The 26,630-nt window shown below is 38.5% G+C and overlaps 1 protein-coding gene and 1 pseudogene across 1 annotated transcript in view; one reads left to right on the top strand and one right to left on the bottom strand.

The window, feature by feature from the left end:
* Positions 1 to 1,560: 1,560 nt before the first annotated feature.
* LOC125174506 (tubulin epsilon chain-like) lies at positions 1,561 to 6,097 on the bottom strand (annotated as a pseudogene).
* An 8,983-nt stretch (positions 6,098 to 15,080) lies between these two features.
* The window catches only part of ADGRG7 (adhesion G protein-coupled receptor G7), a 69,887-nt gene continuing 58,337 nt past the window's right edge, over positions 15,081 to 26,630 (top strand). Inside the window, exon 1 of the mRNA XM_047875801.1 lies at positions 15,081 to 15,195. Coding sequence (XP_047731757.1) covers positions 15,081 to 15,195 — 115 coding nt within the window. The remainder of the gene's footprint in view (positions 15,196 to 26,630) is intronic.

The following is a 26,630-nucleotide window of genomic DNA, read 5'->3' as shown; positions in this document are numbered from 1 at the left end:
TGGCCTGAGGGAGGATTAAAGAGTTTAAGAAGCTGGGGGTGGAACCCCAAATAATCCCTACCTAATGATTTGTGTCTGAAGCCAAAATACACACAGGTTCTAAAACATATAGACATAAGAAAGCCCAAGTAAACAAGGGGCCTAGCAATTTAGAACGGAACAACGCTCTCCTCTGATCAGAACCTGGCCTAGGTTCCTTTGCCTCTCAGATCCAGCCTAAGTTAATTAAGCATCACATTCAAATAAAATAAAATCACTTCATTTGAGTATAATTCACTCTGCAGTTATGCTGTCATACTGTCTAACAAAACCCTTGTACCGGTCAGGCTGACTTGTTTTCTGTTACCCAAAACATGCTTATTTTAATTTCTATACTGTGGCGTATTAACCACCCTACCTGCCCCGCCTCCTTGCAGCTTAACTTCTGGAAATTCTTTAAGGCCAAGTTAAAAACATTTCTTTTCATAGGGAAGAGCTATGAGCAGTAAAAGTCCTCAGTATGTGTGTATATGAGAATATTTCAGTGTTTTTCTTTTTTCTTTCTTTCTTTCTTTCTTTCTTTTTTTTTTGTTGAAATTAAAGGACATTATATGGTCACTTGAATCTGTACAAAGAAACAAAGGTAACTACATGGGTAAATACAAAAAAAAAAAGATATGTGGTTTGCAAATTTTTTTTCTGTCTATATCTTATCTTCTTAATAAGGTCTTCTGCAGAATAAATTTTTAATTTTCCCAAGAAAACCCCACAACTTTTCTACTGCTTCCTACCACTCTCTGCCTATGAATCCCTACAGCACCAAGTCCAGGCTAGCATTGGATCATTCTCCATCCAGTCCTGTAATTATCTTTACATGTAAATTCTTCCTTCTTACTATTTTATAATCCCTTAATGACAGCCATACTTCTTTTCTTTTTGTTTGCTTAAAATTATGAACATTTATTATTATAAAAACTAGTTTAATAAAAAAAAGCATATTTAAAGATAATTTAATACGAATACATGTCAAAATAAATGCAAATTATGATTCTTTTGAGTGCAAAAAAAGTGGTTACCCAAAGAAGAAATAAAACCTCCTTAATAGTTGTAATAAAACCTACACCTGAAAAGTTAGAGGCTATTACACAGAAGTAATAAGTTCCTCTACTACTCCTCATACTTGTTTTTAAAGAATCAGGAGAATTTAAACAATATGAAAAAATAAGTCACGAATAAATATAAAAATATACTCATGCAAGATTTTTATTGAAGACATGATTATCATTGTATAAATGCCTAAATATCACACTATAAATAAAGTAAAATGTGGAAGAACTCTGTTGTCTCAATTTTAGAAAAAGGGAATTTTTTGAAAACAAATGTCTGAAGTCACTGGTGTCAACAAATTTTGATGAAATGAAAACCACTCTTTTTTTTTTTTTTTTTTGGCAAAAATGCTCTCTGATAGGAAAAGCACAAACACGGCTTTCTAAATCACGAAAGTTCTGAAACAGAATGGTAAGGTGACAAAACCAGTATGAAATTAAGGAAGGTAAAAGTAGTCTTTTGGGGGTTTCTTTTTTACACAGCCATGCTTAGTCTAGGTGAATCTTCCACAGGCATGCTTTGTGTGGCCTCCAGTTGGTTATGTTCCTCTGAGGGCCCTGATAAAGATGACACAGCTTCTGTGAAACTGCTTTCCTCTGCCCCTTCAACTTGTAGGTAGTGATAAAGATGAGCCTTTTTCTTGTAGAGCCTCATGAATCCTGTGGTTCCATGAAGGTAGGCCTCACACATGTGTGCTAGGGCTAATCATGGGAATGGTCCACATGAGGTACTGAACACAGGCTGCTTTTCCAGCCTTCTTGATTCCAGGAGACAAACTGTAGAGAAGATTTTAATCTTTCAGTAGTTCTGCAAAAATCGGAAACCTGTACTTTCCTCTAACCATAAGGTAGAGACTATGTTTGCGGCCAGCCTGAATCAGCTGGTGATCTTTACTAAAGGAATCTAAAAACATCTGATCCAACTTTCAGGTAGGACTGTTAACATCTGCCAGTATACATAGAGGTGTTAGGCTTGACACAAGATCATGCACTTAAGGAAAAGAAACTGAATTCATGATGATTTCTTTGAGGTCCATATTAAGGAATGCTTCAAACCTTGCAGAGCTTGTTAGGTTCAGCAGCAAATTTGCCACAGTGTTGTTCATTGCATCAAAAGACTTCTGGTCCCGTTTCTCAAAAGCCTCAGCACTTGAAGTAACCAGACTCTTTGGTTTTACAGTTGTACCCAACTTTGCAGAATTCACCATGAGAATTCACCAGTTTGCTAATGAGGTCAAATAAATATTGGACGTCAATGGGCAACACAGTCTGCATGCTCAGTAAGGCGAGGTTATGACATCATCCTCACCAGAAGGATAAACTGAAGTCATGGATCTGTATACTTCTGGGAATTCACCCTCAAGCGCCTTTAGAAGAAATGTTCCAAGTCCAGATCATGTTCCACCTCCCATGGAATATATTGTAAAAAACAGTGCAAATGATCACAGGGCCCAGCCAACTTTCTGAGTTTCTCTAAAATCTGAGTTTCTGAGTTCTCGATAAAGACTGCCAAAAACTTAACGACCCACAGCCCAGTTATTCCCTGAGTCAGAAATATCAGTGATGAGCTGCTTGCTCTCAAACACATCTCTCAATGGTTCCTGCAGAATTTCATTTGCTACCCCTTCCTCCATGTCAATCAAGAGAGCTCATGCTTTCAAAGAACAAAGTTTCCCCTTGGAAAGAGTGCCACCATCACCAAGTTACTCTGGTACCCACATTTCTAAACAAGCTGCTTATTTCCTCATAATAATTCCTTTCTGTGGCTATGGCATGCTCCCTTAGTGCAGATCCCAGAAGCAGCAGAAAATCTGGCATCCACACTGGCCTATAAGACCATTTACTGGGTCACCACCAGCTGGAACACTTGTAAACCTGCGCTGGCTTTTGTACTCCTGACCTGGCCCTGTCCACCAGCGGCAACCATGATTCTTTTGTCTCTCTCTCTCTTTTTTTTTAATGTTTTTAATGTTTATTTATTTATTTTGAGAGAGAGAGAGAGAGAGACAGAGAGAGAGCATGCATGGTGTAGGGGCAGAGAGAGAGAGAGAGAATATCCCAGGCAGGCTCCACATTGTCAGCGCAGAGCCTGACGCAGGGCTTGACCCCATGAACTGTGAAATCATGACACGAGCCAAAATCAAGATCAGACCCAGGCACCCCGTGCTTAATTTTATACTCTTTTATTATTCTCTAATCCCTGCCTGAGTATAGTGCAGGCTCCTGCAGGCCAATTTCTTATTATCTTTTGTAGCTCCTACAGTGCCCAGGACAGTGCTGGATGTATAATAGGCACATAGTAAATCATGTTGAATTGAATCAGTGAAACTGAGTTTGTTTCTGCCCCCAGAAGAGGGATGCTCTGAGCTTTGAGTGTCGCTACCATGTCACTGACCCCCTTTATCAGACGACTGGGCCTGGAGGCAGAGCTACAGCTAAGAAATCAAGTTTGCACCTTAGATGCAGATGGCTGGCTCTTAATTCTCTGCCTGTAGAGAACCTTCCTGGCATTATTCAAGGCAAAAACAAGTTTTTCTCTGCAGGTCATACCTAATGGTTTCCTGTCCTTTCTAGCAGTTTTATTAAGCAGGTAAACATAGGCAGGTAAATCAAGATTAGTGATTGACATGGCCACACAGAAATTGTTTTTTGGTCATATTATTTGCTTCGTGTTTGGAAAAATATTGTTGAAGTGCATACCACTGTTTTTACTATGGACTTGGACAGTAATTATTCTTACCTTTGCAAAGGAAGGTAAAATTTACAAAGCTTTTACATACACACATGTTTTCTCATTTTAGTTTTAAAGAAATGCTGTGGGGAGGTTTATAGGGAACGGGTATTTTTTTTTAAAAAGGGCTTAGTAAGGCCAAGCATCTTGTCCAGTGTTATCCTGTCCAGTCCATGGAAAGCCAGGCCTTTAATCCAGAAGTTCAGCTCTTTCGTTGTGTCCAACACAGACACTCCATAGTGTTAATTCCAGGCCTTTCCTTCCTCCAGATCATGTTTTGAATCCAACATTTAACTGTCCTGTCCAACTTAGTGTTACCTTCAGGTTGAGTAAGAATTCTCTTTGGTTCCTTCAAGTTAGTATTTATAAGTGATCCTGTTGATCTATGAAAAGACTAGAAAGAAATTTATTGAGTGTTCACAGTGTTATCTTGGGGTAGTGAGATTACAGATGGTTGTTACTGCTTTTTTAAGTTATAAACTTTTATCCATTTTAAAATATAACTACATTATGGAGCGGCTAGGTGGTTCAGTCAGATAGGTGTCCGACTTTGGCTCGGGTCATGATCCCACGGCTCACGAGCCTGAGCCCTGCGTCAGGCTCTGTGCTGACAGCTCAGGCTCTGTGCTGACAGCTCAGGCTCTGTGCTGAAGCAGCCTGCTTCAGATTCTGTGTCTCTGTCTCTGCCCCTCCCCCACTGGCACGCGTGCGTTTTCTCTCTCTCTCTGTCTCTGTCTCTCTCAAAATTAAACAAACACCAAAAAATTTTTAAAAATAAAAGCATAAAATATAACTACATTAATGGTAATATGGAAAAGATAAGTAAAAATTACTTCTTAGTCCCATCTCTCTAAAACAATTATTAGCATTTGTGTACTTCCTTTTATCTCCTGCATATTTTCACATAATTGTAATCCTACTTTACATTGAATTTTGTATCTTAAACTAAGATACATATTAACATATAATTAACATATAATAATTCTTTTCTCCATGTTACCAAGTAGTCTTCACAATTTTCACTTAAAATTTTTCTTTTTGTAAAAATGTTTATTTATTTTTTTAAACTTTATTTTTTATTTTTTAAATTTACATACAAATTAGTTAGCATATAGTACAACGGTGATTTCAGAAGTAGATTCCTTAGTGCCCCTTACCCATTTAGCCCATCCCCCCTCCCACAAGCCTTCCCATAACTCTCAGTTTGTTCTCCATATTTATAAGTCTCTTCTGTTTTGTCCCCCTCTCTGTTTTTATATTCTTTTTGTTTCCCTTCCCTTATGTTCATCTGTTTTGTCTCTTAAAGTCTTCATATGAGTGAAGTCATATGATTTTTGTCTTTCTCTTACCGACTGATTTCACTTAGCATAATATCCTCCAGTTCCATCCACGTAGTTGCAAATGGCAAGATTTCATTCTTTTTGATTGCCGAGTAATACTCCATTGTGTGTGTGTGTGTGTGTGTGTGTGTGTGTGTGTGTGTATATACCACATCTTCTTTATCCATTCATCCATCCATGGACATTTGGGCTCTTTCCATACTTTGGCTATTGTTGATGGTGCTGCTATAAACATGGGGGTGCATGTGTCCCTTTGAAACAGCACACCTGTATCCCTTGGATAGATGCCTAGTAGTGCAGTTGCTGGGTCGTAGGGTAGTTCTATTTTTAATTTTCTGAGGAAGTTCCGTACTGTTTTCCAGAGTGGCTGCACCAGCTTGCATTCCCATCTTTTGTCTCTATTGTAACTCCTAAGGAATCCTTCTCAGCCTGTAGCATTAGAAAGTGAGCTAAAGGAACATAATAAAGAGAGAAAAATCAAAGGAATATATTATTTAGAGAAAATAGGTCTCAAAACATTGTCTATATAGGTGAGGACTCTGAGACCAGAGAGTGATTTGTCCAAGATCATGCAATCAATTAGTGGCTGAGCCCATAATGGGATATGTCTCCTGACACCAAAAGAGTGTCAGGAGCTCTTTCCATTTTAGAGGTGACACTACTGCATAGTGAATGGCTCAATTCCTTCTTAGATGGGCCTACCTTATTCTAAAGACCACCTGTCCCCTATTTCTGTTCACATATCTGGTCAGACATTTTCTAAGTCAGTTTGGACTGATGTTACAGAGCACCATAGACTGGGTGGTTTGAACAACAAACATTTATTTCTTACAATTCTGGAGACCACCCTCCAGAATTGATCTTGGTCCAAGATCAAGGCACCAGCGGATCTGGTGTTTGGTGAAGGCCTTCCTGGTGGGCAGAATGTCTTGTATCTTCATGTGGTTCAGAGACAGATTATCTCCCTCCAGTGTCTTCTTTATAAGGGCATTAATCCCATCATGATGGCCTCTCCCTGATTATCTAATTATCTTCTAGAAGGCCTCACTTCCAAACACAATCACACTGGGGATTAGATGGGATGAATGGTGAAGTACTGAATATGCTGTAAAAGAAATAGCAGAAAAGACAATAGCAATGATGCTACCCTCTAGTGGCAGAGCATAGCAACACAACTCATAAGTCAAAGTACCAGGTTCACATCCTAAAAAAACGAGTCAGACCACAAACATTGTTAGTGGTAAAGTTTGGGTTATTTTTTTAAATCTTAGATTTTAATTTATTAGTGCTATAACTCACTGTTATGGATTGAATTATGTTCTCCCCAAATTCATATGTTGAAGTCCTAACTTCCAACACCTCAGAATGTGAGCTTGTTTGGAAATAGGGTTGTTTTAGATATAGTTTAGTTAGGATGAGGTTATACTGGAGTATGGTGGGCCCAATCCAGTGTGACTTGTGTCCTTAGGGAAAGTGGAAATTTGAACACAAAGATATACACACAGGGAGAATGCCTTGTGAACATGAAAGCATGGATTGGGGCAATGTGTCTGCAAGTTAAGGTATGTCAAGATGCCAGCAAATCACCAGAAGCTAAGAGAGATGGCTGGAACTGATTCTTCCCTAGCACTTTCCAAGGAAGCTTGACCCTACTGGTAACTTGATCTTGGACTTCATATCTCCAGAACTGTGTGACAATAAATTTCTCTAGATTAAGTCACTCAGTTTGTGGTACTTTGTTACAGCAGCCATAGAAAACTAATACATCCAGACCTTAACATTGGTTTTAAGCTTTATGTTTTAGACTTCAAAATAAGGCATTTATTTGAATTGGAAAATGTATGCTGAACATAATATGGCAAATGCCAGGGATGAAAATACTATCTTTCTCAAGTTGTATTACCAGCCATAAAATGTGTTTACCTTATTGAGAAACCTGCTGACAATGTGGCTTGGTTAATACATTTTTGCTGCTTTATGGCCTCATACAAGTGGCAAATTTCCTAAACTGGTCTGTCATTCATTCCAAGATTCTTCACGCAGGAATGTAGATTAAACACTTTTGGAGTAAGTCATTTACCAACTAGTGACTTCTGCATTATCTTTGGTGTGCTTTATTTTCTTATATGCCTCTTCTCTAACTAGGTCACAACCTCCTTGAGTATCATACACTATTAAGTTTTCTGGGGATTATGGGTCTTATCTGGAAAATTCATGGTGCCTGATACAAGTGGACTCTATATTATGCAGGGTTTTCCAAAAACAAAATAAAAAATACAAAGTCCAAGGGGCACCTGCATGGCTCAATGGGTTAAGCGTCTGACTTTGGCTCAGGTCATGATCTCACGGTTCATGGGTTCAAGCCTACATTGGGCTCTGTGCTCATAGCACAGAGCCTGAGGCCTGCTTAGATTCTGTGTCTCCCTCTCTCTTTGCTCTTCCCCTGTTCATGCTCTTTCTCTGTCTCTCAAAAATAAATAAATGTTAAAAAATATATAGGCAAATTAATAATTATTAATTAATAATTAAAACAATTATACTAAACTGAGATATTTAGGATCCAAAATATTATCTTGACAGATAAAAATAGTGGGATTTGGGGGCATCTGGGTGGCTCAGTCAGTTGAGTGTTTGACTCTTGATTTTGGTTTAGGTCATGATCCAGGGTTATGGGATCAAGTCCTGCATCAGGCTCTGTGCTGAGTGTGGAGCCTGCTAAATATTCTTTCTTTCTCTCTCTCTGTCCCTCTCCCTGTAGCATGAGATCTCTCTAAAATAAATTTTAAAAAATAGTAGGATTTTATGCAGGATATTGAAAATACCAACTCAGCTCAGTTAAGCTTATGATTTCATACTACTATTTTCAGAAGGACTAGTGTTCACATGGGACTAGTGTTTCTTGGTTGAAGCTCTTTTTTATTTACTGTAAATTTTGGGTCTGCATTTCACTTGAATGAGGCTTTTCAGAAGGAAAAAAAGAATATTACACTATTTCCTACATTATGCCTCTCAACCTAACCATAAGTGACCATTTCTCTCCTCTTTCCTTTTAACCTGTGGCTGACAGCTCATATTTGGGAGATATAAAAGGATAAATAAAAGAGGAGAAAGTGGGAAAGGAAAGATAAAGGAACAAGTTAGAAGAGATGGAGAGAAGAATTGAGACTGTCTAGAGGAGGATGCAGAGGTAAACTTTAAAAAAGAATTTGAGGGTTCATTTTCTTTCATCTTCTGGAGTACAGGAGTACTTCTGCTAGTGTTAGGTGAATTACTTTCACAAAATGATGCTGGTTTTTCCTCTATGGAGTAATGAGCCCTCAAGACCCTCAAGATCTAGAACACCTGGCTCTGGAGAGCATAGGAGACACCTGAAGAACAAAGACATATAGAGCAGAAGAAAAGTGGGAAGGCGCAAAGAAACGTCAGTGTCCTAGTAACTTCCTCTTGGCCCAGGAAAGCTTTCTTAGTACCTTTCTCCCTGCTCTCCATTGACCGCCAGAGAGAAACAGAGGTGGGCACGGTTATATGGATATGTAAACACGTGAATTCAAGGGTTTCTTTGTTAGTAGTGGCTCAGAGTTTTCACTAATGAAGGGGTGGCAAATACCATTGGGAAGTTTTCCAGGGGAGAAATTCAGAGGCTTATCTCTTAGGAATAACAGGTGGGGAAGTTGAGATTGCCCTTTGTCATCAGTATCATGGGAGGTAAGGTAAGCAGTTTTCTGTGTACTTAACTCTCCACTGGGGTCACAGTCCAGATGGTTGGGAAATGAAAGATTTCAAACCTTCTTCATGCTTCAGGGTATTAACTCATTGAAAGTGTGGTTAAATAAATGAGTAAGATAAAATGAAGAATAGTGATTTCAAAGATGACAGAAATATTGTGAATTTGAACAGGCTTATATGAAAATCTGGCAGTCTTTAAAGCCATGAGATTTCCCATAAACATTACCAAAGGAATGTCCTATAACACAAAAGCCCATTTAATCTCTTGCCATTTTCTGGTTTACTGTGAACTTGATTCACTTTCTTTGGGAAAATTACTCTTGAACAGTGGTTACTAAACTTCAGTGGGCAATCAGGTTGGAGGACTAGTTAAAACAGATTGCTGGGCCCACCCTCAGAGTTTAAAATACAGTAATTTCCTATTTTATTTAATGGGTTATAATGTTTTAATATTATTTATTTTGATGCTCAAATTATCCCTCATTTGGTATCAGGCAGCCACTTCATGCTGGATTCTGTGTCCATTTGATATGTACCCATCATTTCTTGAACACCTCTTTCCTTTCTGGCATAAAGTATTCTAGGCTCATCTTTGACTTTCCCTGCCCCAGTCTTGAAATTAGCCAATTTTCCAAGGAACTATGTTCCTTTTAGTGGAAAATTGTTTTAAGAAATCAAGATCTGGGCTCTATATATGCTTATGATTGGTGTGTATGTGTGTGTGCATGCATGCGTGACAGAGGTGTTAGGACAAAGCTATTCTCACTTCTAGAGCAAGAGAAAATGGAGATAGACACTTCATTCTAGAAGTGTCTCATGTGGAGTGAAGAACTTTGGCCTTCAGTGTAGGCATTCCTATCCCCTTGGTGTTTTTTTTTTTTAAAGTTTATTTATTTATTTAGAGAGAGAGAATGCACACAAGCAGGGGAGGGGCAGAGAGAGAGAGAGAGAGAGAGAGAGAGAGAGAGAATCCCAAGCAGGCTCTGCATTGTCAGCACAGAGCCCCAACACAGGGCTCGATCTCAAGAACGATGAGTCTGATGCTTAACTGACTGAGCCACCCAGGTGCCCCTCCCTTGCCATATTTTCAATTATTTCCGGAGTCCCAGAAAGGGAGATGGGGCTGTCATTCACACAGAGAGTACCCAGGGATAGGTAGGGAGCTCTCACTATAGTCTTGTGTTACACTAGAGCCAACAGAATCTGGTATACCAAAGAAAAGATTGCAGCTCTGCCACTGAACGCTTGGTGTTTGGCTGGCTGGGGCAAGCGCAGTAATGGCTGGCTAGCTTGCCTCCCTCCCCTGGCTGACTGAGAGGTCTTCATTCCAAAGAGCAGGCTGCTCACACATGCGCAGTATGCTCCAGGAGCTGGTCACAACAGAAAGCACCAATATCCAAGGACTACTGCAGTCCCGTCCTGAATGCTGGATGCCTGGGTGGCTCAGTCGGTTAAGCGTCCGACTTAAGCTGAGGTCACAAGGTTGTGGTCTGTGAGTTCTAGCCCCGCGTTGGGCTCTTTGCTTCTCACCCGTTCGTGCTCTGTCTCAAAAATAAAGGAACATTAAAGAAAAATTTTTTTTTTCAAACGCTGGAGCATCAGTCCTGAGCACTTACGGCTACACCTGAGTCACTCCTGCATCTATCCATCGATGGGAAAGGAAGGAAAAACAGCTCAAACCAGAAGCTTTCACTCTTTTTCTAAATGAAAAATGCTGGCTTTTCCCCCTATTTTTCTTTTTCTTTTTTTTTCAACGTTTTTTATTTATTTTTGGGACAGAGAGAGACAGAGCATGAACGGGGGAGGGGCAGAGAGAGAGGGAGACACAGAATCGGAAACTGGCTCCAGGCTCTGAGCCATCAGCCCAGAGCCTGACGCGGGGCTCGAACTCCCAGACCGCGAGATCGTGACCTGGCTGAAGTCGGACGCTTAACCGACTGCGCCACCCAGGCGCCCCCCCCCCCCCCCATTTTTAGAAATTTTAATTCCAGTAGAGTTAACATGCAGTGTTACATTAGTTACAGGTGTACAATATGTGTACTTAAGATTAGGGGGGATGTTTTCATGGCCTATGAGTGGCCAGAACTAGAGAATATATGTATGTAAATGTATGATATATATCACAAACATACCCACATATAAATTTGTGTATATATACAGAGTTTTGCATCTATTTATCTACTATTAACATATGTTTATTAAGTATATATTGAAATATATATATATAATCATGAGTTTGTATTTATACATAAATCCATTTCTAATTCAATACCATGTTTCTATTTTTTTAAAGACACACGGAAGTTATGTAGTTCAAATATTAGCAACAAGTAATATCACACCCCTTCCTTTGAAACACTTGACTTTGTTGCAGTCATCAGTTTTCCTCTTTTGGATAAGAAGTTCCTGACTGTATTCATGCATTTATCTAATAGCTGTTTCCCCTAAATGATATTGCTCCCTTCAGAATTAGTACCCTGTACCCTGTAGCTTTTCTTTCTCCATGTTTCTGATGACCTGTTTTGAAATTCTTATGGACTTCGGTTTCTCCTTTTCCAAATTTGTAACTCCCTTCTCCTAGAGTAAGGAACTTGGCTCTCATTATTCTTATATGTTTACCTGTTCGGTTGCTCATCCTGTATATAACTAATCTCTGATCTTCAGCCCTACCCTACCCATGTGTGGACACTCTTCTCTTTTTGCTTGGGCTCTGACTTCCTATTCTAGGCTGCCACTCCATGTGGACACCCTCCTCGCTCAACTCTGGCCCTGAATTCCCACACCAACCAGCCCCCACATGCTGCCCCTGTGATCCTTCTGGGTCTCTGAAGGAATGCCCTCCTCTCTCTGCTCTGGCTTTGATTTCTCACATTGGACTGTTTCTTGCCTAGAGGCCTTCCTCACCCGTTGGTTGTGACATTGCATGCCAGGCTGTTCCTCCTTATCGCAGGGATGCCTTATGCACTCTGTTTGGAATCTGACATCTCATGCTATCCTCTTTTTCACCCCTTGCCCAATAGGGCTCTGACATCTGCTCTGATCTACTGCTCCTCTCTACCCCCTCTATAGACGCCTACCTTGTTCTTCCTCCACTAATGACGTTAGGATTGAAATTTTCAGGAAGGAAAAGCCTCAATTAGGTTGTTTGTAATATGGAAAAATGGAGGTTCAGATGCTTATGTGGCTTGTCCAGGGCCACAGAGCAAATTAGAGCTAATGTCAGTACAAATTCAGGTATTCCTGAGTGTAAGCTGTGTGAGGTCAGGGACCTTGCCTCTCTTGTTCACTGTATCATCTTCAGCATCTAGCATGACATCTGCATTGAGTGGAACAAATGAATAAATGAATTATTCCCTGTTTAGTTCTTTTCCTTTTTCTGTTCCTTTTCATTATCTTGATACATATAGGTGTGCGTATATAAAATTGATGTCTATATATTTGCCTATAACCAATAGAGATTCATGCCCTTATATAAATGTCAACATGTAAATTTCTGTGCCTAGGAATTACTTGCATTCCATAAATTTCTAGACTTTCTAACTGGAGAGTTGGCATATAAGTGAAAATATAAAAGTACTAAGAAGCTACAGCCATTTTAACTTCCCAGGATTCCAGCACTTCAATTGAGTGTGGGAAAGAAATATATGAGCATCACCAAAGTCAGTTTTTCAGTCACCATACTACAGCTCCTTCAAAATATTTGGAACACTACAAGAAAAAAATAGCATCATCATATGACAAATACGGGTCCCCATGATCAGTCCCTTTAGTCATCTAAGACCTTCCTGTAGATGATCATGCAGGGGAGTGTTTCCAAAGCACATTCTGAAGATCGGTATCTCTTGAGAAATTCTTCTTGAGAAGAGGTTTCTGTGGTCAACACTGGGAACTTGACAATTCACAATGTATGTGAGCATATTAAAGACTTTAGGAAATTCTAGAGTTCAAGAAACCTATTACCTTTATGTAACCTCCTGTCACTCAAATTTCCTTAACCAGAGATCTCCTCTTTAGGATAATACCTGCCCAAGTCTCATTTCCTCATTCATGCAGTAGGCAAAAATATCTGTTACATGGGGTTATTGTACAGAATAAATGAGTTAAAGATACACAAAGTACACAGCATAGTGCTTGGTATATTCTAGGCATTTGGTAAGTGCTAATTCCTTTTCTTAGACTTATTTATTTAAAATGATTTCTTTTATTATTGAAAGAATAATAGAGGGGCGCCTGGGTGGCTCAGTCAGCTGAGTGTCCGACTTTGGCTTGGGTCATGATCTCATGGTTTGTGGGTTTGAGCCCTGCATTGGGCTCTGCACTGGCAGCTCAGAGCCTGGAGCCTGCTTTGGATTCTGTGTCTCCCTCTCTCTATGCCCCTCCCCTGCTTGCACTCTTTCTCACTCTCTCTCTCTCAAAAATAAACGTTAAAAAAATAAAAATAAAAAAGAGAAAGAATAATAGATATGTTCATTATTATTATAATTGAGAAAATATTAAATGCATAAGGTAAAAACCTCAAATCATAAAAGGGGTACAAAATGAAAAATGAGTTTCTTAGATTTTTCAGATTCCCAAGAAGAATTTTTTATGTACCCTTCTAGACATTTGGTGTGCATAAATATGAAGACATCTCAGAAACATATTTTTAAAAATCTACTCACAGCAATAACAAGGGATTCACATTTGTTTTGTGCCATTGCAGCATTACCTGTAGTTCTTGCATCTTGGGTACATTGATGTGTTTTTCTGAAGTCCTTGGGTGGGGTAAAGGTTAGAGCCTATGTTCATATCCCGTGAAGCTGTATTTTGATAAAATGTTATAGAAAATAGGGGAAATATATAATTGTTTTGGGGGTCAAAAAGTCAGCTTAAATGTGTCCCCTTTTGTAAAATCTTTTGTAATCCACCAAGAACAGGACTCTGGTTGAGGTGAGTATTCATTCATTCATTCATTCATTCAGTTAATGATGGAGAAGGGATAGGGAAAAGAACATGGGCATGAGATGGTCAGAGCTGCTGCAGCAAAGATACCTGCTAACATTGACCCAGATGGTGAATTAGTTTGCTTAGGGCTGCTGGAAGCCAGAAGTCCAAAATCAAGGTGTCAGCAGTGTTGGGTCTTTCTGAAGGCTGGGAGGGAAGGATGTGTCCCAGGCCTCTTTCCTTGGCTTATGGACAGCCATCTTCTCCTAAACTCTTGCCTTTATGCATATCTCTGTGCAAATTTCCTCTTCTTATAAGGACACCAGTTATGTTAATTAGAGCCTGCTCTAATGACCTCATTTTAACTTGCTTACCTCTGTAATGACTCTATCTCCAAATAAGGTCACATTCTGAGGTACTAGGGGTTAGGACTTCCACATATGACTTTGTTTAAGTTTATTTATTTATTTTGAGAGAGAGCAGAGTGAGCAAGGGAGAGAGAGAACCCAAACAGGCTCCATGCTCAGAGCCCAACGTGGGGTTTGAACTCACGAACCGTGAGATCATGACCTGAGCCAAAATCAAGAGTCACATGCTTAACCAACTGAGCCACCAAGGTGCTCCAACACGTGAATTTTTAGGGCAACATAATTCGGCTGATAACAAGTAGGTTGTAATACCGGAATTTAGTGCTCTTCGAAATTCATCCTGTGCTAGTAAAGCCCACTGACCAACTGCAGCTATCAAAATGTGGGCTCCTTTAAAAAATGCAAATATTGGAATCATGTGTGTGTCATTGCTTAAACCACTTGTTGACAAGAGAATCTGTGTGGCCTGAAGCTCCTGTTAGTCTTCCTTTGCTAGATCCTTCTAAAGTGAAAGTGCAGGAAGATGACTTGGTTTTCTTTTTTCTGGCTCCCTTCCCCACCTTTTTGCTTGTATGGACATTTACACTTTGACCCTGTTAACTATTCCCTCCCTTTCTTCTTTATTATCCTGAGTTACCTTCTGTTCCCATAATTCCAATCACTTTTTTCTTGTTCTCATTCAGTGAAGGATGAGGAAGTTGCAATCAGAGCATGTACCTTTTATTAGGTGATTCAAACTGCCTCCCGCCTGATTAACCTCAAGAGTCCCAAAACATGAGGACTTCTGCCTGATAGATCACATAAAGGAGGAATTAAAAAAATTTTTTAGAATAGTTTCTGATTCAGCTTCTTGGCTCAAGAAGAAAGAAGCTAGCTGTTTTTCACCTAGGAGTGGTCTGACTTCTCCATGGCTTCCTGTCGTGTTTGTGAGCTCAGGGTGCTGGTGGCCACTGTGTGTGGACTGCTGACGGCCATCGTTTTGGGACTGGGCATCTGGAGGATTGTGATTAGCGTTGAGACAGGTAATATCGTTTATGTTTAACTATGTTATGTTTATCTTTAACTGCTATGTTGAACTCAAATCAAGAGAAGTTGTTGAGCCTCTGTCTCTGCTACCTGACACACCAGTACTGCGAATAGCCATGTCTGGGCTAGGGTTGCCTGCCAAGGTGTCGTGTATGACATACAACACGCAAGGGTCAATTGATGGCTAGCATATGGTTGTACATGCATGAATATGAATATGTGTGTGTGGGCAGGGTGAGGAATTACAAAGTTGAATTACCCTCTTCTTGCTCTTTTAACACCTGACTGGAAAACAGAATAATCAAATCATTAATAACACATGTTTGGGTTTGTTTAGCTAAATTCGAGAAAGAGAAATAATTATGGACACACACACAGATATACAGACATACACACATAATCAAATATGCCCAGAATGGAATTTCATTTTCGGAATGTTCTCACTAGGATGGTAAATAAACTCTTAAGGTTTGTGCATAAAGTTCTCACTCTCTAAGTGTAAAAAACTACTTAAAAAATTAAGATTACTTAGAAAATGATTTTTTCAGGGGTGCCTAGGTGACTCAGCCAGGTTAGATTCTTAATTTTGGCTCAGGTCACGATCTCACACTGTGGTCTGTGAGTTTGAGCCCCATGTAGAGCTCTGTGCTGACAATATGGAGCCTGCTTAGGATTCTCTCTCTCCCTTTCTCCCTGTCTCTTCCATGCTCATGTTCTCTCTCTCTCTTAAAAATAAGTGCATAAACATTAAAAAAAAAAGAAAATGATTTTTCTGGTTACTCAACAAGTATCTGTTAGTAACTTTCTGTGTGCTAGAAATGACACTGGAAGGTGGGAGGGGGAGCCATGGGTGTAAAACAATGGTGTTAGAGGAAAACCCCCAGTAACTCACACTGAAGACTTTCTATAATCCCAGTGCCTGTTCACTTGGGCTGCAGAGGTTCTCCATGAAGGGATTCAAAGCTGGATGTGCCAAACGCTCCTTTTGTAATAAACAGAGAAAGATTCTAATAAAACTGAGTAAATAACGGTAAATAATACTAGTCTAGAGAGCAGAAGGAGGGGTGATCTGCCGTCTGAGAAGGTACCTGAGGAGGATGGAAGGTTGGGGGAGCCAGGAGAAGCACAATGCATGGCTGCAAAGATCCCATGCTGGAGAGAAAAGGAGTCAAATATATTCACTGTTGATGGAGTGACAGCTGAGATCTCATGGTCCTTCCTTCCCTGCCCTACAGAACATTATTTAGAAAATGTACTAACAGGATTTGTAGAATTAGCATGAGAAAATTTTCCAGAACAAAACCAATAACATTTAAACTTGAGAAAAATGTGTTTCCATTTGTTTTATTTATTTTTGTTTAAAGTTAAAAAATTATGAACTATAGATTTTTACCTCATTAAGGCTGCTAAATTTATAAGACCTTATTTAAAGAGTATACTTTTAAGAAATCTTTTTTCCTCCCTCCTTCCCTCCTTTCCTTCTTTCCTTTATAGGACATCTACTTTTAAAGGGAAATTTGTGGTGACTTATAATGGAGACAGGTATAATAGAACCATTAAAACAAGGACCAAAGTATTAAACACTATAAGGAAGAAAACAGCAGAAGTTGCTAAAAACAAATACAAAACATATCCCTGAGACATATCCCTGAACTTCCTGAGGGCCAAGACCCCAAACAAAGCATAATAAGCAACAAAAAAACCTTGTTTAACAGTAAAAGCATACCAGCTCCTCAAAGAACACAAATGTGTCCTTGCTCTGAATTTTTCTTAAAAAAGGTTTTATTTGATTGTAGTTGACACACGATATTACCTTAGTTTCAGGTGTACAACATACTTATCTCATTTAACCCTAACAGCTACCTTTGAAGCAGTTATTATTATATCCATGTTACATATGGGGAAACCCAGGCTCTAAGAATCTCTTCAAACTTATGTAGCTAGAAAGTGTTGGGTCTGGATTTGAATCTAGATTATTTTGACTTTAGTATCGATGCTCTTCACTCCTGCACTATTCTGCCTTCCTAGAGGGAAGACAATGGTAACCCAATCAATTAATTCACCTTCAGGTTTAAAAAATTTTTTTTTAGGCACCTATGCCTAAAAACCCAAATTCACAAAAAATATGCAGTAACTAGTAGAATGTTTTCTAGGCAAAGTTACGCACTTTGGTAAGTATGCTGTTTGTCTTCAAGTCAATGAGGTCTCCATTATTAATGGTGCTTCTAGAGCATAGATTAGTATGCTTCACCTTTAAGCTTTTCTGAGTCTTCAAATGGTGTTTATAGATTTTTGGCTGTGGAGTAACTGCCATAGCTTTGCCACATTCTTCCAGGTTTTGCCAAAGCACCTCCTTCAGCTTTGCAAAGTTCTAGGATTGTCCGCTGTTGATCTTCTAGTCTAGAACAGCAGAAGAAAGTACAGATTCAGACTGCATTGCCTGGAACATTGCCCATTTTCTAACAACATTCATCCTGGTGACTGCCTTTAATGTAAAGATTTCTCACATTCACATAAGCCCCAACATCTAATGGCCATCAAACAAGCTTATCTCTGTCTAATTGCTAAGTGTAATGAGTCATTAAAAAAACCCAAATTATTGGTTTAAATATCAAACAAATACCTCTAGAATGCCAATGATCTGTGTAGTATAGGAAAACTGTTAATTCTGCTCCTATTACTTAATAAGTCCTCTTGTAAAAGGTCATGGTAAGCTCCAGTCCAGATGAAGTTGACAGCATTTCATGGGAGTAGACAAGCATGGGAGTAGCAATTCTTTCAGAATTGCTAGAATAGTCTTTGGCATTTTTATGTGCTGCTGCTGAAAACATTAAATAATAATGACCTTTTTTTTCATCAAAGCATCACAATAAGATATATTGTCAAGTATAACACTTTTTCCATCTAGGCTTTCAGAAATAAGATATCCTAGGCTTTTGAAGTTCTGTTTGGTAAAGAAATTTTTCAAAACTTTTGATGACTCTTGGAAGGAGCTCAAGACTTGAAGTTCTTCTATGATGATATCTGTTTGCTGGAACATGTCACCCAGAGTTTCACACAGCCACCCCTTATGATTTAGGTCTTAGTTTCAATGTCACCACCTCAAAGAGACATTTTCTATCCACTCAGTCCAAGGTTATCATTCTATTTGCTCTCTTTCACATGTATTTTGTTCATGGCTTTTATCACCTGGTAATTTCTTATTTGTTTGCTGTCTGTCTCCCCATTCCTAGAATGAAAGCTCTAAGAAACCAGGGACCTGACTTATCAATCTACCTTCTCTGCACCTATATGGGTACCTGGAATACAGTTGCTAGTACATAGCTTATGAGTAAATGAAAGAATCATGTGAAAAGCAGAAACTGGACTGAAAGTTGTCAAATAGCTGTATTCAAGAAGTAAATAAATAAATATTAAAATGAATGTTATTATGGTTTTGTTTACATCAGTTAAGACAGACACCATTTTAGTTTTCTTCCTCTGCCCCAGGCCATGCAACACTCTGACCATTTCTAGAACTTCCGCTTCATCAGGGTCTCTCCTGTTGTGTATGATCTCTTCTGTTTAGCTGTATGATCAACAAAAGGATGCTTTTATGTTGGAGCAAATTGAAGTTTTGCCTGACCTCTAGCCTTTTCACATTAGGCCTTCTTTGTAGAATATCAAGTAATATGTGCCTCATCTGATGTGTTTTCAGAATGGACAACGTAAGGCATTCTATCTCTTTTGGACTTTTGCTCCCAATAACAAGAACCTTGTGATACAAGAAGCAGTGCAGCTTTTTGGTCCAATCACACTTGATGAAAGTAAAATGAAACATAATTAAGTCTTATTATACATCTTTCCCTTGACATTTTTCAACTTGAGCAAGGCCTGGTGTAAACATAAACAGATGTCCATAATCATAATAGTAGGAGATTTTTTTCTTAACTCTTAGGGAGAATATCTTAACCTTATGACATATTACCATTGATGATTATGCCCTATTGAACCATATCCTATGTCTCTTCTAGATTATAAAACTTCCTCCTTTCTGCAAGCATGAGTGCCTTTCCCACTCTTTCCAGATACCCTGACCTTCATTTCCTATCATGGGCTCACTTAGGCCTCAGGCCAAGAAAAGACTTTACTAGGTTGCAATATTTCCAAACCCCAAGGTCAAACTTCATAGCATTGAAATTCTTGCACAGTAGGAAATATGGGTTGTGGGGAAAGGTCAAGGAGAGTTTATTGATTCTCAGAAAATAATTTGTACACAGATGCTTGACTTTCGTTTTACTCAACTACAGTACTTACTCAAGAGGCAAACTTGTTAATAAATCAAACTCATGGGACTGTTCCTGGAGGACAGATTGTATTTTAGGGTTCGACAAAAGGTCTAGTAAGTGGAGAGCTGTAGTGTTATTTAGTCTTAATCCTGCTGTTGTAAACCTCTCTTCTGTTGTTTTGCCAGTCTCCCTTCTTGCTTCCTCATATAACCATTCTCTAAATTAAGAAAACAATTGCTGTGAAAAGGAAGGGATTTTTTTTTTGGAGGAATAAATTTTGTTATGTAATTGGCTGAAGAGCATGAATTATTTTAACATCAGTATTAGTGATGTTTAAATTGCTGATCCCATTCTCAAAGTCACTTTCTCAAATTAAGAAATTTAACACAAGTGGGTTGACTTAGTAGATTTTTCCTTGATTTCCAGGTATTAGATATTTTTACTTAAAATACTGAATACAACCACCATCCATAGATCTTTTGATAGCATATTTTATTGAAGAACATCTAGTATAGAATGTGGTGATTAAGAGTTTGCACATGAGAGTCAGGGGGAAAAATGTACATAAACAGGGGCAAAAAAAAAAAAAAAAAACAAAACAAAACACCTCTGGAGCCAGACTGCCTTGTTGAAATGCCAATGCTACCACTTAATGAGTAAACTTGAGCAAATTACTCAACATTTCTGTGCTTCAGTTTTGCTATTTATGGGAATCATAATAAACCTATCTTTCAGGGCTGTCATTAAATGATTAAATGAGTTACTACATTTATGGGTTTAAGATGACATTTAGGACACTATAAGCACTCAATAAATATTAGCTGTTATTTTTAATTTATGAATTTTTAGATAATTTAGTGCATAGTTTTCTCTGCTCCTTGAATTATACCTTGAATGCATGCCATTGACCTAGATGGGACCTTTGGATTGAAACTCACCTTATCAGACTGAAGGTCTACTACAGGCTTAATCATTAAGTTCCACTGATTAAAACAGAAACAGAAACATTTCTAAGAATTGTTATATCTTCCTGCATTAAAAAAATTATATTATGCTACACCATCAGGGAAAATTTTATTAAAATATTTAATCAGTTTATTGAAATATGTAACCAGGTATTTCATACAGAACAACTTCTACCTTAGGTAAAAACTATGTATATTTTGTTTACATTTTTTAGGTTTCTTTTCACAGTAGAATAAACTTTCCTAAATATTGTCCTCTCATTTAAGAGGAATCTTTATTCTCATCTAAATATTTCAAATTCATGGTCTGGGACAAATGACAGATGCCAGGATTTTAAAACCCTAAAGAATTGGAGCCAGATACTAGAGTCTCCTGCTGGAATTTCTTTGACTAAGGAAGAGCATTTTTATTCCCACACTTAATTAAACTAGACTTTTCAGAACAGATTCTAATTTTGTTTAGTTTAGGAGAAGAAATGAAATTCATGTTTTCCATTTGGCATTTTTAATATTTTATGCTACTTTCTCAAGCAGCATGAAGTGTGTTACGTACGTTCTACATTTAATTTTCCATGATGTGTGGTAAAGATATTGAAAATAGGACTCGTATTTCTGGAAATACTGCTTATTATAATGTAAGAAAATGTAGAAAAATTTTAATATTATACTGGTGTTATAAAAGAAAAATAAATACTACTATTAAACACATGCCAGCGTATGAATCCTCAAGTTGAAGCTGATGCTCTCCATCCCTGTTTTCCCTGTGGTAAAGGCAGCACTTGTAGGGTGGAGCTGGAGCACTTGATTAGTAACCAAAAGATCTGAGTTAACTCCACTCAGCTGTCAACTAGTTATTGATCTGGAACAAGTTACCCTTTATGTAGAATATACTCTTTATGTAGAATGTACTCTTTATATAGAATGGGGATGTTGGGCTAATGAATAGCTAAGTGTCATTTTTATAAGTCCATAGGTTTAAAAACTAAATGAAACAAACAAAGCACTTAATCCTTCAGGGTCTGTCTTTCTTTACTTAAAATACAGAGGCTTAAAAATACCAATACTCCCTTTGCTATATTTTGTGGGTAATTTAGGCATTTCAGGGGACAGGGTCTTGAACTGGGGGGGCAAAAGGTGTTAAAAATGGGATTGTAACAGAGGAGTGGTAGCTCAGCTTGGGCTCGATATCCTCAACCAAATTGCAAACGCCAAAGAAGCCAGTCAGCAAACATTTGTTGTACTGTCTATGCATCTGTCATTAAGCTGGGCCTAGAGACAAAAGAAACAAAAATAAATAAATAGAAAAGAAAGTAAATTCTAAGGAAGGCTGTTTGGCAGTAATGAAAATAAGAACAAATTAATGGAATGGAAACAAAACAAGAATGGAGATCAACGAAACCAAAAGCTAGTTTTTTGAAAAGATGAATTTAAGACGATAAATATCCAGCGAGATTTGTCAAGACGAAAAGGTATATAAGCAACATGTGCAAAAGTAAAGCGGATCACAACACAGAGAAGCAGGATGATAGACAAGATTTAAGCAAAAGCCAAGACAGCACGCTGACCCAGAGCCCGCATCTCTCCTTCCGGGGTTTGCGTCTTGCATCCGGGTCCCCAACTCCCCTGCTGGGCTTGTAGGGAGATTTTGCTCACCTCACTTCGCCCCGGTGGTGGCAGTGCTTACCTGGCCCTGAGGGGTGGCTGTTGGCTCGGGTGTCGGTAGGTGGCAGCACAAGGCCTCCTTGGGCCTGGAACCCTACCAGGCATGAGGACAGAGTGGGGCGGGTGCATGTCACAGTCTGAAGTAGAACTCCAAGGAATGCACAGTTCCTAAATTCAGACCTGGACTTCCAGGTCCTTAGGAAGGTATGATTATCCTGGTATTAGAATCAAGCACGTAGACTTTATTTAGCAGTTTGTGAGCTTAATTTACAAGTTTTACATCTACTTTTATATAAATGGTATATGGGTTTTCATTGTACTTTGTTCCAGGCCCTGCATAGAGTTGCATTGCTGGTGAAAATACAAGTCAATACAACCCCTATAAGGGCAAGCTGGAAATAAATGTCAAAATGACAAAGGTGCACTCTTTGGCTCAGAATTGCACCTCTGGAATTCATTCTCCATATGAATTTGTGCAATGTACAGTGCAATTTTGAAACAATTGAAAACAACATGTGTCCATCAATAAGGGGTCAGTTAGCTAAATCAGGGTTTATTATGATGGACTATAATGCAGCTGTAAAAGAAGAGGTGGAAGTTTTCTATGAACTGCTGTGGAAAGATTTTGGACATTCATTGTAAAGTGCAACAGCAAGCTACAGAAAAGAGGATGAAAATAAGTATAGATTCATATTTGCTTGTACTGAAAAAAGAAAGATTGGAAAAAATGAATAGACATTATTACTTGTGTATATTTATGGATGGGAGAAAGGTTATGTACTTTGTATGTTATTTTTATTTTCCAACTCTGTGAATGTATTACCTATTAAAATATATACTAAAGAAGTGATTAAAAAATCAATAAAGTCATAAGCAAATACCATGCAAATATTATCCTAGCTAATATAAAAACTTTGCCCAAGTAGAAATTTTCTAAAAAAATATAAATGACCAAATTTACCCCCAAAGGAAGGAAAAAAAACCTAAATCGAACTGTAACCATTAAAATAGTCTAATCAGGGAGCCTGTGTGGTTCAGGCATCTTGATTTTGGCTCAGGTCATGATTTCATGGTTCATGAGTTTGAGCCCTGTGTCAGGCTCTGAGCTGACAGTGCAGAGCCTGCTTGGGATTTTCTCTTTCCTTCTCTCTTTGTCCCTCCTCCCCCAAATAAAACAAATAAACTTAAAAAAAGTAGTTGAATCAATAGTAAAACCCAAAACAAAACAAAAAATGCAGCAAATGCTATGTATTGATTATCTTAGATATAATAATAGTATAAAATATGATGTAAAAGATAAATGACAATTTCAATATAGTGTTAACCTCTGGGTATGGAGAGAAAGGAATGTTGATAGAAAGGAGTAGAAGGGGTTTCAACTCTTCCTGTAAAGTTTTATTACATATTTTTTAAAAAGTCTGAAGCAAATCTGAGAGAAAGTTCCTAGCTTTTAAAACTGGCTTTGGGGTAGTGGGGGATGTTTTATACTCTGTACTTTGTGTACTTGAACTATTCTACAATTTAAAAAGATTCACATAAGGGCACCTGGGTGGCTCAGTCAGTTAAGCATTGGGCTCTTGATATTAGTTCAGGTTGTCATATCACAGTTCATGGGTTCAAGCCCTGCACTGGGTTCTGCGCTGATGGCTGGAGCCTGCTTGGGAATCTCTCTCCCCCTCTCTCTCTGCTCCTCCCCCACTCTCACGCATTCACCCTCTCTCAAAATAAATAAACAATAAATAAATATTCACACATTTCCTTGGTTACACGGAGAAGTTTGTCATATAACAATTACAATTAAATCTCTCTTGGTAGATCTTAAGCTCTTTGAGATCTGGATCCATATCTTATATTTTTATACCAATGACTTGATTTTTTTTTTTCAACGTTTATTTATTTTTGGGACAGAGAGAGACAGAGCATGAATGGGGGAGGGGCAGAGAGAGAGGGAGACACAGAATCGGAAACAGGCTCCAGGCTCTGAGCCATCAGCCCAGAGCCTGACGCGGGGCTCGAACTCACAGACCGCAAGATCGTGACCTGGCTGAAGTCGGACGCTTAACCGACTGCGCCACCCAGGTGCCCCACCATCTAGATGTATTCTTTGGAAAAATGTCTGTTCATGTCTTTTGCCCATTTCTTCACTGTATTATTTGTGTTTTTTGGGGTGTTGAGTTTGGTAATTTCTTGATAGATTTTGGATACTAATCCTTTATCGAATATGTCATTTGCAAATATCATCTCCCATTCTGTCAGTTGCCTTTTAGTTTTGCTGATTGTTTCCTTTGCTGTGCAGAAGCTTTTTGTCTTGATAAGGTCCCAATAGTTTATTTTTGCTTTACTTTCCCTTGCCTCTGGAAACATGTCAAGTAAGCAGTTGTTGTAGCTGAGGTCAAAGAGATTGTTGCCTGTATTCTCCTCTAGGATTTTGATGGCATCCTGTCTTATATTTAGGTCTTTCATCCATTTTGAGTTTATTTTTGTGTATGGTGTAAGAAAGTAGTCCAGGCTCATTCTTCTGCATCATTCAGGGAAATACAAATCATACATCGTAACAAATTGGGATTTATTCCAGATATGCAAGGCTAGCTCAACATTTGAAAATCAATTAATGTAATTCATATCAACAGGCTAAAAAAGAAAAATCACACGATCATATCAACAAATACAGAAAAAGCATTCAACAAAATCCAACTACCATTCATGTTAAAAACTCTTAGCAAAGTGAAAATATAGGGGAACTGCATCAACTTGATACAGAACATCTACAAAAACCATAAACTCAATCTCATACTCAATGGTAAGAAATGAGATGCTTTCCCCTAAGATGAGAACATGTTATAAAGGAAGAGAAGGAGGATTGAGAATACTGTATTATGTTATAAATTTTTCTATACATTTTTGGGTTTGATTTGCTAATAATTTGTTGGAGGAGTTTTGACTTTACATTCATGAGAGATATTGATATGTAATTTTCCTTTTTTGTAATGTCTTTATCTAATTTTGGTATTAGAATAATGTTGGCCTCATAGAATGAGTTAGGAAGTGTTCCTTTTGCTTCTGTTTTCTAGAAGAGAGTGTAAAACATTGATACCAGTTTTCCCTCAAGTGTTTGGTAGGATTCAGCAGTAAATCCATCTGGGGCCTGATGCCTATTGTTCTGGAAGGTTATTGATTATTGATTCAGTTTCTTTATCAATATAGGCCTATTCAGATGATCTATTTCTTCTTGTGTGAGTTCAGTAGATTGTGTCCTTCAAGGCCTTGGTCCATTTCATCTAGCTTATCAAATTTGTGGGGCATAGACTATTCATAATATTTCTTTATTGTTCTTTTAATGTTCATGGGATCAGTAGTGATGACTCTTTTTCATGTCTGTTATTTGTGCCTTCTCTTTTTTTTATGGCTAGACTGTTTACAGGTTTATCAATTTGAATGATCTTTACAAATAATGAGCTTTTGGTTTCATTGATTTTGCCTATTAATTTCCTGTTTTCAACTTCATTGATTTTTGCTCTGATTTTTAATTATTTCTTTAAAAAGAAAATGGACTTAGATTAGTTGTAAATGTATACTGCAACCTCTACAGTAACCACAAATTTATTTATTTATTTATTTTGAGAGAACAAGTAGGGGAGAGGGGCAGGGGCAGAGGAAGAGAGAGAAAGAATCCCAAGCAGGTTCCATACTCAGTGCAGAGCCAGACACAGGGCTCAATCCTGTGACCCTGGGATCATGACCTAAGCTAAAATCTGGTCAGACACTCAACTGACTGAGCCACCCAGGAGCCCCCCAAAATGTATCTTTTAAGTTTATCTATTTTGAGAGAGGGAGAAAGAGAGAGTGAATGGGGGAGGGGCAGAGAGAGACAGAGAATCCCAAGCAGGCTCCTTGGGAGCCTGACGAGGTGCTCAGTCTCACAAACCATGAGATCATGACTTGAGCCCAAATCTAGGGTTGGACACTCAACTGACTGAGCCACCCAGGTGTCCCTAATCTAAGTCCACTTTCTAATATCTCTGTGGTCTCATAAGTAGTGCCAGGACCTCATAATACAGTATTCCCAATTCCTCCTTCTCTTCCCTTACATTTTTTTCTGTCCTTTATTTCGTTTTTCCATAAGCTATAATCACCTCATATGTCATTGCTATTATTATTTTGAATAAACTTATCTGTTAGATCAATTAAGAATAAAAAAACTAGGGGTGCCTGGGTGGCTCAGTCGGTTAAGTGTCTTGACTTTGACTTAGGTCATGATCTCATGGTTTGTGAGTTCAAGCCTCACCTCGGGCTCTGTGCTGACAGCACAGAGCCTGGAGCCTGCTTCAGATTATGTGTCTCCCTCTCTCTCTCTGCCCCTCCCCGACTTGTACTCTGTCTCTCTCTCTCTCAAAAATAAACATTAAAATTTTTTTTTTAAATAAAAGATCTCTCTAGACTCTTGCAGGATAAATCTCCTTGGCTTGGTCTATAAACCCACTCATAATCCAGTCGATGTCCTGCTATTACTTCACATAGGACTAATATTCCTTATTT

This window comes from Prionailurus viverrinus, chromosome C2 (assembly GCF_022837055.1).
Source record: "Prionailurus viverrinus isolate Anna chromosome C2, UM_Priviv_1.0, whole genome shotgun sequence".
Taxonomy (NCBI): Eukaryota; Metazoa; Chordata; class Mammalia; order Carnivora; family Felidae; genus Prionailurus; species Prionailurus viverrinus.
This window is presented reverse-complemented; position numbering and strand designations above follow the sequence as displayed.